We start from the raw sequence: 14,064 nt of genomic DNA, 5'->3' as shown, positions 1-14,064 counted from the left end.
GCCGAGGGTCACATCGTTGAGCACCGATATAAAGTCGTTGTCACAAATCTTTCTTGAATTTCTGTCCCCAATGACTTTTTTAGGGTATTTGACCCAGTTTAGTTCTCACACGTACAGGTTGTCTGTGGTGGTTTTCCTGCTGGAGACGATTTTGGAGAAGAAGCACCGTCATCCGCACCTCCACTTCCGCCATCACCGCCACCACCACCGCCAAGGTCGTCGAGGTCATCGTCGGCTGCACATACGAAGTAAAGAAAAATGCGGAGAGACGCGTAGAAAGGGATGTTTAGTTTACATTCATTACTGTCGGGCTAGCTATTAATAGCATTTAGTGACGAAAATCATGGTGTGCGTGTGTTCCACATGGACAACCAAACAACAAGAAACATGTGGCTTCCATCATTTGAGCGGCGTGAGTAGGGTATCAATAGTGTCAATATTGCTGCTTATGTCGTAGTTATAAGCATAGAGGCACTGGGCATTTAGACTGCTTCAGTTTTGGCTTCTTTTGCGTAAATGTTCACTCGTGTATTTAGCTGTCGCGTTTGGTTGGAAACCAGCAATGTGAGACCCCGAATCTGTAGCATTCAGGGTGTAGAGCTCATCTATACTCAAAACAACAAGTATGCTACACAACCACCACTTACAATATTCATATGAAATTATTGGATATGGACCTTATGGGACATACAGGTTTTGTTTTCAATGATGAATGCATTTCACAGGAGTTGGTATGAGTATGTGAGAGTGACTAATGTCCGGCGTGCTTAATTACGACCATGAACTGTTTCCAGTGAGTGCAAGTACACGTGACTGTGAACTTCAGTGACAGTGAATACGAGTAGGTATGACCATGATCGCCAGCAGCCGGCACCGAAATTTCACAAGTGTGGGAACAAGGGTGAATACCAGAGAGGGCGCGAGGTGGTACCATATAAGCGTGAGTTGGTAACGGTGGTTGTCACAATGAATATTGAGTGATAACCAACGATTGTGGGTGATGCTTATGACACCTTGTGTTTAATGGCACTGACGCCAGATATGACCAAAGATCACCATAACACAGAATGTGTTCTCAATTAATTCTTCATGAAATGGAAAAAAAATGGAGTGTTAATGGTCGATGTAACATTTGTGTATAATTCCTGAATATTTGTCACTGTAACTGGCATAAAATGTATACCTTTTAGAGTAATGTCAATGAATGGTGTGGCTAGTACAAAGAGAATTTCATTAAGACTGGGTGATGTAATAAAATATTTCAGTGACAGGGTCAACAGTGCTCCGAGAGCGTCCTTAACGACCAAGCACCTTTAGACATATGTTAGAAATAGAATGGCCAAATGATTTAGATGTTTGAGTCGGCTAAAATTTTCGAAACGGTTTTCAAGTTAGAAAGGGGTTCATTACGCAAATAAAATTCTTTGTGTAGAGGGATGTGTTCATGATATCAGAAAATGCAAAATATTTTCCTCTCTGTTACAAACACAATAAACTATTGATCATTTACTAAGTGCTAATAACCTTAATTCATTAAAAATAGGTAACTACACGTACTTCCTTACGTACAAGTCTGATAGGGAGTACCTGTGCAGCTAAGTTCATCTAGTAAAGCTTCATTTACACGAGGGGTGGTAGCCAAGAAGCATATACGTAGGCTGTTTGTCCGTGAACGTAGAAAAGGACGGACTATTGTTCCTCATACCTTCTGTTGTTATTCCGAGCACCACCACAGTCATCAAACACATGAGGCCAACGAATATCAAACAGGCGGCGATGGCGTAAACACGTTGGTGATCGCTGAAGTCCTTGCTGCGAGGAAAAATTGAGAACTGCACTGTTAGGCCATCAACACAGAGAATTAGTGCGAATAACATTGCTTTCACATGCTAGTCCATAAAGCTGTAAGGAGGTATTAGCCATTCAGTAGCGTAGTTAGAGTTGAAAAGGTTTTCTGCAAAAGACATTCAGATAACTATCTACAAAACTGCTGACAGAAAAAGATATAGCAAAGAATAACTTCTGAGCTTGATGACCGCTTTAGGAAGCAGTGCAGAGGAAGTGTAATTTCTAGTATAATTTCGTACTTATCCAGAGGTTCGAAAATAAGAGCGCGTAAACATACGTGTAGCTATAGGAAACATTGAGGCTGTCACATGTCATCCTAAGCGCTCTTGCAGTGGATAACAGTTAGGCGAGGTTACAGCTACGTCATGTACCGTACAGTTCCAGGCGCGCGCCATGAAACATTTCGTTCAATACTGTACAGCAAATTTGACCTCCAGTAATTCGACACAGAATTCTTGCCGTAACCTATTTATTTGTTAGAAGGCTGAAATGAGCGGGTCTTAGATGGCGCACTGAGGTAGGTTATTGACTACAATTTTCACTTCATGAACCGTTAATGAAGAACTTCAATGAAATTGACTTATTATTTGACTTTTCCCTCTCAATTTCACTCGGTGATGCAAAGGATGAACGCCTGCGACAGTGCGTTTACTCTCACCTCTACATCGCCACTTGCGTCCTTCCTTTGCAACTTCGTTCCATTTACAATGTGTTAGCACAGCAGTGGTGTCCGCTTAGAGAGAAGTCAGGGCACGGCGTCCTTTCTGGGAACTCTTCACTGACATTTAATTAGGTGAACGTCCCCCGGAAATGTCCGAGCAACGATTGGGATCTCAAGCGTAGACACTGACGCTCATCTGCTGTCAACGAGTTGAAGTGGCACGTCTCGTTCCTTCATTTAAAAGTAGAGACACCTAGCTGGGCACTGTATGTTAAATATGAAGGTTCTAAAGCGCTAGGCTTTCCAGCCAATAGTACAAGTTGCGGTGAAGTACCTTCCGCTGGGCCCTAAAATAATTTTGCTCTGACTGTTCTCCCACAGTGCTCTTTAACCGGTCTCTATCCGGAATACAAACAGTAGAGAAGAGTGAGAAATACTTAAAAAAAGCAGATAAACAGGATAAACAAAGATTTGCTCCCGTGTTCGACGCCGTGTACTTGTACTCTGTGTCGTCTCCCGTGCCCCTTCTTACGCTACACCACACCGAATGGTGAATAAAGCAACAAATGTCAGTACATTTGCTAGGAATAAAATTAAGTTATGGGGTTTTACGTGCCAAAACCACTTTCTGATTATGAGGCACGCCATAGTGGAGGACTCCGGAAATTTAGACTACCTGGGGTCCTTTAACGTGCACCTAAATCTAAGTACATGGGTGTTTTCGCATTTCGCCCCCATCGAAATGCGGCCGCCGTGGGCGGGATTCGGTCCCGCGACCTCTTGTTCAGCAGCCCAGCACCATAGCCACTGAGCAACCACGGCGGGTATTTGCTAGGAATATGTAGCATTTGTTTAATATGTTAAGTTGCACCCGGTAATTTCTTTTTCATCAATATCTATAATTAGGTGGACAAGATACAGACATATACTCTCAAACTGAGACATCATTCATTTAAATATGTAAATTTAAGACGAAGGAATACTTAAGTGACGATGGATTGACTTACGCGACAGCTGCAATGCGAAAAAAGCAATGACGTTCGAAATAAAACACATTCACTCGGCGCACTTGTCTTATTCGAGACAACAGAAGTCCATTTTGAGCGCAAGAGGGCAATTACAGAAACGTGACAGATAATGTAGCCGGAAGCCATAGAAAAGTAGTTTATGAAAAATTATTAGGTTCTTGATAAGTTAAGACTAACTAGAAGCGACAAAAATGATTTGAAAGAACGGGAAAACAATCTGTACGCCACCAATACTAATTGCAGATGCGACTATTAGTTTTTAAAGACCTGCGCCAAAAAAGTACAGGCCAGCTAGTCAGAGCCGGAAACAGCCGCAAAACCTTATAATTTGGGATAGGTGGCGCTTCTACAGAATATTTAGACATGCACGACCTCTTTTACATCGCTGACATCTTGCGCATACCTTGCGCATGCCTCGGCGTGTTCTTTCTCCTGATGCACGACTGAAACGTCACGGTTACTTTAAAATTTATTTAAGTAAGCGTGTACAGAGTGTTTTGGATTGAATATCATGCGTTACCATAAAATCTTTCGAAGCGCGGGAAAGTATACACCTAAAACAACCAATGCGACCCTTAGCTATTATTATTTTACCTACACAGGCTAGGTACACTGCGATGCGAGAAACTTACCCATGTAACCTCGACTTCATATCAAGTCGAAAGCTCGCAAAGCTCGCCAAGTCTACCGCTGACCCACGTGATGCATAAAACCACCAACATACACAGTGCAACCACTCCTGTGCGCCGGGGCACAAATATTTGTCATCCGCATTTTCATTCCCTAATTCTGGGACTTGCATGGAATTGTGAAAACAAAATTGGGAGCATCTTTGGCGCGTGCAATATTCCTTGCTAGAGATTAGCCTTTTCGAACGACACTCCTATATGTGACATGAACGCAATGATGTGATTTATTTGCGTAAGAAATTCAGTGAGCCCTACAGGAACCCCTACCGACGATGGTTACTGCAAAAAAGTGAATAAGCATTGCATGAAAATGATGCAATTCTCATTTCAGCACGTCAGTGCGAAGTTGCATTGTTTGAAATTAACTGCGCATAAGTTATTGGGAGCGCATGGCTAGTACAATTTCATATGCTTCAATGATGAGTCGGAATTGACACGCCACCTTTTTATTGTTGTTGCTGCTAGAAGGGGGCAATTTCATCTCCGGCCCGCCACTCAAGGTTGAACAGCGTGACAATTTAACAGTAGAAAATACTCGCAAGAATGTTTAAACAGTATTGATTACAATGGACACATTCAAGAGAATATGGCGCAGAAAAACCGAGAGAACGCAAAATTACTCCAAATCTTGCCACAAGTGAAACATTATTTAGGTTGCTGACAGAGCGCGCCACTAACATCTTAAGAAAACGAATGCGTCGAAATTATGCCTTGGTGATATAGAACTGTTGCAGTAACTGTAAAGGACGCAACGCGCTGTCTGGCTTAGGAAGTGCGACTTAGCAATCTTTGAAATGTATTCTTCGTGACACTGAACCCCAATGGGCAAGAATATTTCTGCGATTCAGACAGCGCAGTTATCTTTTGTTCGGCTTTACATTATCTGAGGATATCGTCTCAACGCAGGATATTCATCTCACCAGCTATGGCACCTTGTATAAGTTGTCGGGGAGAGTCGCATAATGAGACTACTGTGAGTGAATGCAGTTGTACAAGTGTTTTGTGAACACGAGGACTCTCCATCGTTTTTCTTTTATCCATATGTACAACGCATACCTATATACATTACAGTCGCCATAAATAACGTGATCTGTAGCTGCCACAAATTCAGCAAGCATGTGTCTTTCCTGCAGGAACACACCTTCACTTGCGTAATCCGTGGCGGCTGGCGCTACCACATTGGTCCCGCTGAACGGCGAGACAAATGTTCGGTGAACGGAACACAGAAATATTTTAGCACCTCGCCGTTATCTGAATGTATTGCTACTCTTTTTACAGCGGAGCCGCTATGGATAGGGTTCAGATATTTTTTCACGGCATGAAGTGGGCAGAGCACTATGACGATCAAGGGCAAGTACTCCCAAATGAAATGGCTCGTAGCACCGTAAGGTAGAGACTACAAGCACTCAGCGAAGTGAATATAAACAGTGCATACACTCTTTTGAATCACGCAAAGAACATATCCAGAACAGTATAAGTTAGGATAAAGAAGAAGCTCAGTACTAGCATCGGAAGCACTTAATTGATGATAAGGCGCTCCTGAGCCTGCATGTATAGCGAAGCACGAAGCGCTCCCCACATACGTTCTCGGCAAGGATTATTCTTGCGCAAGTTGTCACGGCGACAGCCGCTTGTGACGTGGTGAGTGACGTCCCTAGCCTTTCGTACATGAAATAACAAGCCAATGCATTGAATGCCATGTTGTTGCAGCACCACTATGAAAGGCGGCGTGCTGTCGAAATTGTCGTTATTCCCATTACTACCATTACTCTAAAATAGAAATGCTACCGTTACTCTAAAGCCATAAACCATTGCATACCCGCCTCAGAAGTTGTGGTTGTTTTCAACAGTTTGGATAGACATACAGGGTCGCAGGGCGGGAATGACGAGTAAATTTTTTACCTTCTTATCGAGTAATGAATATTCAGAGGGGTGAAATTCTCCAAAACACACGTGTACACTTACAAGCTATGGTGAAGCTAAAGGTAGGTGAGACTTTTGCTTCACGTCTAGACCTTGACTAATGAAACAGATGCCACGCAGCGTCAATAGCGTAACACTGACCTAAGCTCAAGACTATTAAAAGAAACGTGGAAAAATTTTGAATTTATAAAGCCCGCTAAATGTTCTTACCAGACGATTGAGGCCTCAGGGCTTCACCTGGAAACGTGAAATATTCCAAATATAAAGTGAAATTTACCGCAACAAAGTCCAAATTTTGAGCTAAACTTCGTGATTTCTGGGCCCAACTCATGATTGAACGTGGCCGCCTTCTTGAGCCCAAACTTCATATTAATGGATGGTAAAGCAGACAGCCAACAAAGCGGCATCAATACCACCGAGTCGAAAACATACATATTCGAAAAACTCGCTAAATGACGCTCATTTCCAGGAACAAGTTGCATATGTACTCCTCCATATTTAGCATTTTTGTCAAACAGATTTGCCGCAGATTAGCTCAATGGAAGTCTGCAAAGTGAAGGATGATTCAATAAGCCGAAATTCACCTAACCTTACGGGATTTCGCAGAGTCTATTTGTCGTATTGGGGTTCTCTGGTCTCCGTACTGTTGATATATTCGGTTAATCGACCACCCTAGAAAGACACTGATCTTGTGTTCGACCACCTTCACAGAATAAATTATTATTAGATGTGAAGCTTTTTTCAGAAGTCCCTTGGTTTTTTTATGCGATTAGTACATTCTGGTACTTCACAATGTTTCCTGAGCCTATCTGTGTATCTATGTGCGTGTATATATCTAGAAAATATGCCTATCGATCTGTCTATCTCTTTATCTATCTACCTATCTGTCTATTCATACCCATTATCCCGCTTAGTTGGCTCACTGGCTAGGTATACCACGGTCGAATGGGCAGCTCATCGGGCTGGTGTGCTCATGAAAAAGGATGCGAAACTAAGCATCGCACCAACTTGGGTCACTGCGTATTGGATATGTGTCACTGGATACGTGGCACGGGATGTGTGGCTCCGTTCAATAAACCTATTCGATGCCCACTTGATCAACTGGGTGCTTGCCAGTGTGTATGCCTCGTTTTTCACTGACAAATGCAGCGTTTATAAGTTCTGCCGTAGCGAGAGGCGCGGACTTTGCGGTGGTGTCAATAGATGGCGCAGTGTGTGCAGTGGGAAGCGCTAGATAAAGAGCCCGGCAGCAAACACATTTCTACTTTGCCAGTGTGGTGTGTCGCTGTATTCTTTCAATGCTAATCGTGTTAACATTGACATTCATCGCAAGTTTTCGACTTAGCAAGCTTATTGCTTGTTCGTATCAGGCGATTCCGGACTCGGCGGCCCAAGTGAAAACGAGAGAGTTTCCAAAATATCAAACAGTAAATATTTAACTGCAAACAAAGACCAAATGTGCTTCGTGACTCAGCTCAACTGTTCAACTAGAACGGCAATCTTGTACAGCAAAAAGTTTATATAAATGGATGGTAATAATTGCAACCATTCAAACTGTAGCCATCTCATCTAGTTGAAAATGCGTTTGTTCCAAACTGCTTGCTAATTCCCTCCTAATTCAATCATCAAACTGCATAAATTTCCTACACGTTTGGCGTTCCTGTAAAACCTATAGCTCTCGCAAATTAAGTCTCCAGAAGCCTGCAAGATGAAAGATGATAAAAGAAACGCACAAATTCTATCTACTAACGAGCTTCCGCAAAACTAAATTGCCATGTTTGGAGCCTCTGGCTTTGGAATTGTCAATTCATTCAGCTTAGTTCTGAGTTCCGCTAGCATTTTGGTTAGCGCAGATGGTTGAGCGACAAACATGGAACGGTGTTGATACCATGAACGATTGTCATTCCAGTGCGCATTTTTCACTAAATATTATACTTTTCTCAAAAGACCCCTCTATGTTTTTTATGCCATTAGCATTTTTGCGTACATACAGAACTTTTCGGGGGCTATCTATCTGTCTGTCTGTCTGTCTGTCTGTCTGTCTGTCTGTCTGTCTGTCTGTCTGTCTGTCTGTCTGTCTGTCTGTCTGTCTGTCTGTCTGTCTGTCTGTCTGTCTGTCTGTCTGTCTGTCTGTCTGTCTGTCTGTCTGTCTGTCTGTCTGTCTGTCTGTCTGTCTGTCTGTCTGTCTGTCTGTCTGTCTGTCTGTCTGTCTGTCTGTCTGTCTGTCTGTCTGTCTGTCTGTCTGTCTGTCTGTCTATCACTAACCATTTTCCCTCCAACTCGGTTGAAGAGGTAGCTAGTCTATGGTTTAACGGGTTCCTCATCGTGTTGATGTGCTCATTAAACTGAATTTGAAACTAACCATCGGACCAACTTGGGTGACTGGGCATGGGCACTGTATTTGGGGCACGGGATAAATGGCATTGGATTCGCTCCACAGTTCAGTGAACCTCTTTGATGCTAAGTTGAGTAACTGGGCGTCTACGATTGTTTATGCCTCGCTTTGCAGAGACAAATGCAGTGCTTTATGCGACCTGCGATAGCACAACGCCATCCGACCAGCGCCATGCGCGGACTTAGTGGCGGCGCCATAAGATGGCGCAGTGTGGGCAGTGGGAAGCACTAGAGAAGGAGTCAGGCGGCCTACACATTTCGACTGCGCCAATGTGCTGTGTCGCTTTATCCCCGTCAATGTTAATCTCATTAAGGTCCACATGAATCGCACGTTTTCAATTTATCAAATTTAATACATGTTCATACCCAGCGATTCGGGACTGGGGCGTCCATCTGAAACCGTAAAAGTTTCCAAATATGAAGCCCTCGAATTTAACGCCAAATGATCACCGACTATTTAGCCCATGTTCAAGACTCGTTAGAATATATTTTTAATTTGCAAGGCCATTTGGTACAGAGGAGAATTAATAAGAATGGATGGTACAAAAAGGAACTATTCAATCAGTAGCAACTTTAGCGAGTGGAAACCTGTTTATTTGGAAACTGCTAGCTGTCCATTTATTCCACGAACAAATTACATAAATGTTCCTCCCCGATTAGCATTGTTGTAGGACCTATATCTGTAGCAGAAGGTTTTGCGGAAATCTTCAAGGTAAAGGATGATCCAAAAAAACCCAAAATAGTCATCGCGTTGTGGGCTTTCATAGAAGGGATTTGGCATATTGGGAGTCCCTTGTCTCTGAACTGTCGATTTATTTGGCACAGTTCTTAGATGAAGTAGCCGCTTGGTTAGCTCAGATATTTAGCCTCCACTCTTGAATGGTGTCAGTCACATGATCGATCGGCATTCCCGTGAGAATTTTTCACTAGATGCGACGCTTGTTGTGATAAACCCCTCAGAGTTTTTTAGCTTTTGGCTACATTTGTTCGGAATAAATTTTAGACCTTCAGGAATGAGTACGCATGGAATAAAGAACTGAGCCCCTAGCAAAATGAACTACACAAACCAAGAGCTATCCTTTCTGATCCTTGGATCCAGACACCATGGGCAATAAATGTTCTTCAAAGCAGTTTCTGCTTACCCCCATTTCATTATAGAGCAGCCTTCACTGCACAAAGGTAAGCCATTCTAAGACAAACTCTCTCAAGGTGAACATATTGACATCACATTTTATTTGATGCCTAAATAGGGACGACCACAAGGGTAGCTTACTCTTTTTTGTCTTGACTAAAATAGCATAACCGCAAGCGAAATGAACAAAGCAGCTAAAGCAGAGACACAATAATATATTCTCTCTCGAACTACTTTGGTAAACAGTGTATTTTCTTCTTACAGAAAAAACGAAAAGGAGAGAATAATTAGGGCATCTATAATTATGAAAGTGTGTTGCGAGGGACTGCTTAGGAAAGGGGCGCTGTCATGGCGCTTAGAGTGAAGAGGTTATATATGCCCAGTAATTACTCAGTGGAAATCACGTGCTCGCACACCTGTGGTTTATGCCGAATGCGAATCGATCTGTGGATGGAGATTTAGTTCTTAGAAAAATTGAAATCTCTCCCGTAAGCCAAATAACAGAGTGCCACAATTTTACCAATACTTACTCGCGGCCATGCTGAGCCAGGGCTCGTAGGCAAAGAGGTGTCCAGAAAGATCGCCCGCCGAGCTTCAGAAAAGATCGTAGCGCGCGCATGATGAAAAAAAAAACGTGATTTAAGGCGCGCATATTACCGACATTAAATTTCTAATTACGAACTGAAAACAGAGTGTACAAGGACAGCACGTTCCACAATTGCGAAAGACAAAACACAAGTGCTGCATAAAAGAGAAAACCTGCCTCAAAGGACTGCTTAACCATATGCTAAATCATGTATTAATGCGCAGCAATGAAGCCTCAGAGGAGGCACCAGATAATGCGACTTCTGACAAGGTTATTTAGCGGTGAGGCCGCATGGCAGGAATAGTGCTCCCGTGAATATTCTCAATTTCTTTTGTTTTTGACGTGGCAGATTTTGTTAGAACCGTATGCAATAAAATAGGCTATAGTGGTATCGGTCATATCTTTACAAACATAGTATGTGCGCTTCTTACTGTGGTATTGTTGTGTACACCAAAAACCAATTAGTCGACGCGGCAGATTTCACGCGCCCACCTGGCGCCATTGTTGGCATCACGCATGACGAAACCAGACTGAAAATTTAGCCTCTTGCCTGTCGTTGTTAGATGCACAGCTCAGAAGTACATTAGTCGATCCGTACGGCAGTGGTCATCTTTGATATTGTTGACCGCAGCCATGGAACCTGTATTCTACCGAACTCGACCGTGTGCTCCTTCGGACTTCTGAAGTGTACAAGTGCGCAATATCCTGCAAAAGTTTCACACTCGCTTGGACATGACAACCTCAAATTGGATTCGCAGTGTTCGGTAATGGTGTTAAGAGGCCCGGGTAGCAAGACAAAGGGACCCTAGTGGCACCCACAACCTCTGAAAAATGTCGGGTCGACCACACCTACGGAGCCAGCACGACTGGAAGATTAGACTACGGAATCCAAGGTGATTCTAACCTATGTTAAGCATTAGGTCTTCTAATGCGTGATTAAGAAAACGCGCTGTACTGTCAGATCCTTATGTAGAGGAAAGTGCCCATTACTCGATCGTGCACCATTTACGTGCGCAGACGGCGCCATTGTCGTTCTACGCACTACGAAATCGGGGCTAAATTTAGCCTCGCGCGGGGCATTCAGAGACGCATAACTAGGCTGCACGCTTTTCTATCGGAGCAGGAATGGTCCGATTTGAGAGAGCCGACATAATAGGTATAAGTTCAACCAGACATTGGCTCTCAGCAGGAGTTATAAGGACTACAACTTTTGAATTAGTTGCAGAAATTCCGTGCTCGAGCGAGACACGTACGTTGCCATGATGGCGCGACGAGTTTGCGCGCAGCCAGACAGTCTTACTTCTACAATTGTTGCAAAAGCCGTTTGGCTACTGCCGATAGTTTCCGTCTTCGTGCAGAGTGCACGCGAAGGAGATTGAAGCAATGAGAGGAGCCCTTACAATCTAGTACTGCGTCGGGCTCGACTGGCAGTTTCGGGCGCTACCAGTACGCCGGTCATTTCTTTACTAAAGTGCCCAAACATCCTCACAGATACAAATGGGCCCAATATGAATAATGAACTAAGATGATATCGGTGAAAGAAACGCATACACAGAAAGGAAGTCAAGGCAAGACGGGGCTGTACTGCTTGTTTGCGGTGCGTGCGTTTCTTTCGCTTTTTTACATTAGCTGACCGAGTACGAACATTCTTACCACTTACGATTTTAAGAAGCGAGCATGATTCAACGTTTAGACAGTAAGGCGCGCACTAGCTTTAACATAAGTTAGGCTGGTACCCCTATTTAAAGCATGAATAAATATAATTACTGCATTTTGTTACGTGATTTCATACCGTAGCGGCCATATATTGCCTGCCCCACGCACAACATATATCACTTACCATGCTGCGGCCGCGTCCCTGATACAGCCTACCCGATTTTTTTTATTCTATTGATGATTGCTAGCATTAAGAATTTATTCCTTGCTACTCTTGTTGCGGACCCGATGACCTTAATACAACAAATTGTACGCATCGTACGCCCTATTGGAATTAATCGTCGGCGAAGCTTTTTCAGGCAGCTTCCTATTTACTATAGTTATAGGTAGCGCAAAACGTCAGCACATGACGCAACATGTGCTTGTAAAACGAGTAACTGATTGGGAAACAAGCGAGTGCGACACAACAACGGCAAGACCTCGGCACGCATGACAACGATGTCATGAGTTGTTCATGTCATGAAAACTCACAAGGAGATGTCTCGGGACATAAATTAATTCCGAGATGAGGTTCAATATGAGGTATATACTCAAAGTGATCTCTGGCACACGGATAGATTGAGGGAGACTGGCTCCATCAAGTTTTGTTAGTAGCGTTAGTATGCAACCTGCAGAACGAAAAGAGCGATGTTACGATGTTGCAATTATGCGTTCTATTGCTACGCTTGTAGTATGAGAATACACTTGTCCCCAACAGAGTTTAGCTTTTCTACAAATATTCTCCCTTTATGACGTGACAGGCACGCCTATCGTCTCAACTGCTTCAAGGCGCGAGCGCATACATCTGCAACCTTTAGGGTAACGTGTTGGTCAGCTGACCGATAATGGGTCTAATGGTTTCCTTGCAAAGAATATTTATTGTAATAAAGAGACAACAAACGATGCCTGACAGAGCGCTTACGGCAAAGTGCCGAGTACGAAGCAAGCAATGATTCGCATTGAAAAAGAAACACTCACTTTCGTCTGAACTCGAATCCTTGTCTTCCCGCAGAAAAAGCACATTTAAAAGAACGATAGCATTCCGACTGCTCATCAACTTGTATATAACAGTCCAACGAGGCCTCAGTGGATTAGGAAATGTAAGGAAGGTGAAAGCGCTTGGGATGCTCGCGAAACCGAAATTCTCATATCCTGCAGCGACAACCTCTCTGGAAATTCTCGAGCGATGATTGCACGTGGGGTCGTGCTGCTTTGACATTACCGCGAAGCAAAGGATGTCTGCCGAAGCGCTATCCGTTGATGTGAGCTCTGTGTAGTTCTCATCGCAATAGCTACTGACATGCAACCCATTACGGAGGTTTAGATATATAGCATCCAAGCGGCTTTCCCTAAGCAATAACCCGTATGGCAGCCTTTGCGTTTCGTATAAAGCCCGGTGGTACGGGTAGCCCAGTTTTGCGCGGGCGAAATTGAACACTTCGTATTGATTGTAATGGGTGCTCGAAAAGCGTACCTTGCTCGTCAAAGTCGCCAGAAGTTCCCAGCTGCCCAGGACTACCGGAGGCCAAAGAGCGAAGGTGCTGCTTACAACTCGTGGGACCACTGTAGCAGAAGCTGCTCAGGGACACGGCAGTGAGAAGGTTTGGGGATGGAAGGCGGCAACGGTGACGTTTTCAGGTTAACGCGGTGAGAGGAAAGGCTCAAAAGGCACGGTCGTTTGGACAAACCTCTTCTTCCTCTTGCTCGTGCCAGGCTACAGCACCCGCTCCGTGAGACCTGCCGCCCTTAATATCTTCCGAAGCAATGGAGCTGGCCCACTGCAGAGAGGAACCAGCCGCATCTGAAATTCTTTTTCACTGAACAGCACTGTAAAATGAGACGTTTACTTGATTTGGATTATTTGCGGGATTACTCTTCCTGTCGTCAAAAGGACGCGGAAGTAGCGCAGATGTTGGCATAAAGGCAATTTAATTAAAATTTAGTAATGATGATCACCATCAGCTTGGCTACGCCCACTGCAGGGCAAGGGCATCTGCCATACTTCTCCATCTACCCCGGTCATGTGCTAATTGCGGCCATGTTGTCCCTGTGAACTTCTTAATACCATCCGCCACCTAACTTTCTGCCGTCCCCTGCTACGCTTCCGT

At 43.9% G+C, this 14,064-nt stretch overlaps 1 protein-coding gene across 5 annotated transcripts in view; it reads right to left on the bottom strand.

The window, feature by feature from the left end:
• LOC135915001 (uncharacterized) overlaps positions 1-13,676 on the bottom strand; it is a 52,211-nt gene extending 38,535 nt beyond the window's left edge. Inside the window, exons 1-5 of one of the 5 annotated variants that reach the window (XM_065447942.1) lie at positions 13,431-13,676; positions 10,206-10,267; positions 6,360-6,386; positions 1,706-3,523; positions 116-235 (exon numbers count right to left, since the gene is read on the bottom strand). In XM_065447942.1, the coding sequence (XP_065304014.1) occupies positions 116-235; positions 1,706-1,877 (292 nt within the window). In that variant the 5' untranslated portion in view covers positions 1,878-3,523; positions 6,360-6,386; positions 10,206-10,267; positions 13,431-13,676. The remainder of the gene's footprint in view (positions 1-115; positions 236-1,705; positions 3,524-6,359; positions 6,387-10,205; positions 10,268-13,430) is intronic. The other 4 variants (XM_065447939.1, XM_065447940.1, XM_065447944.1 and 1 more) reach the window with 4 other exon arrangements.
• Between the last annotated feature and the right edge of the window lie 388 nt (positions 13,677-14,064).

Source organism: Dermacentor albipictus, chromosome 9 (assembly GCF_038994185.2).
Source record: "Dermacentor albipictus isolate Rhodes 1998 colony chromosome 9, USDA_Dalb.pri_finalv2, whole genome shotgun sequence".
NCBI lineage: Eukaryota > Metazoa > Arthropoda > Arachnida > Ixodida > Ixodidae > Dermacentor > Dermacentor albipictus.
This window is presented reverse-complemented; position numbering and strand designations above follow the sequence as displayed.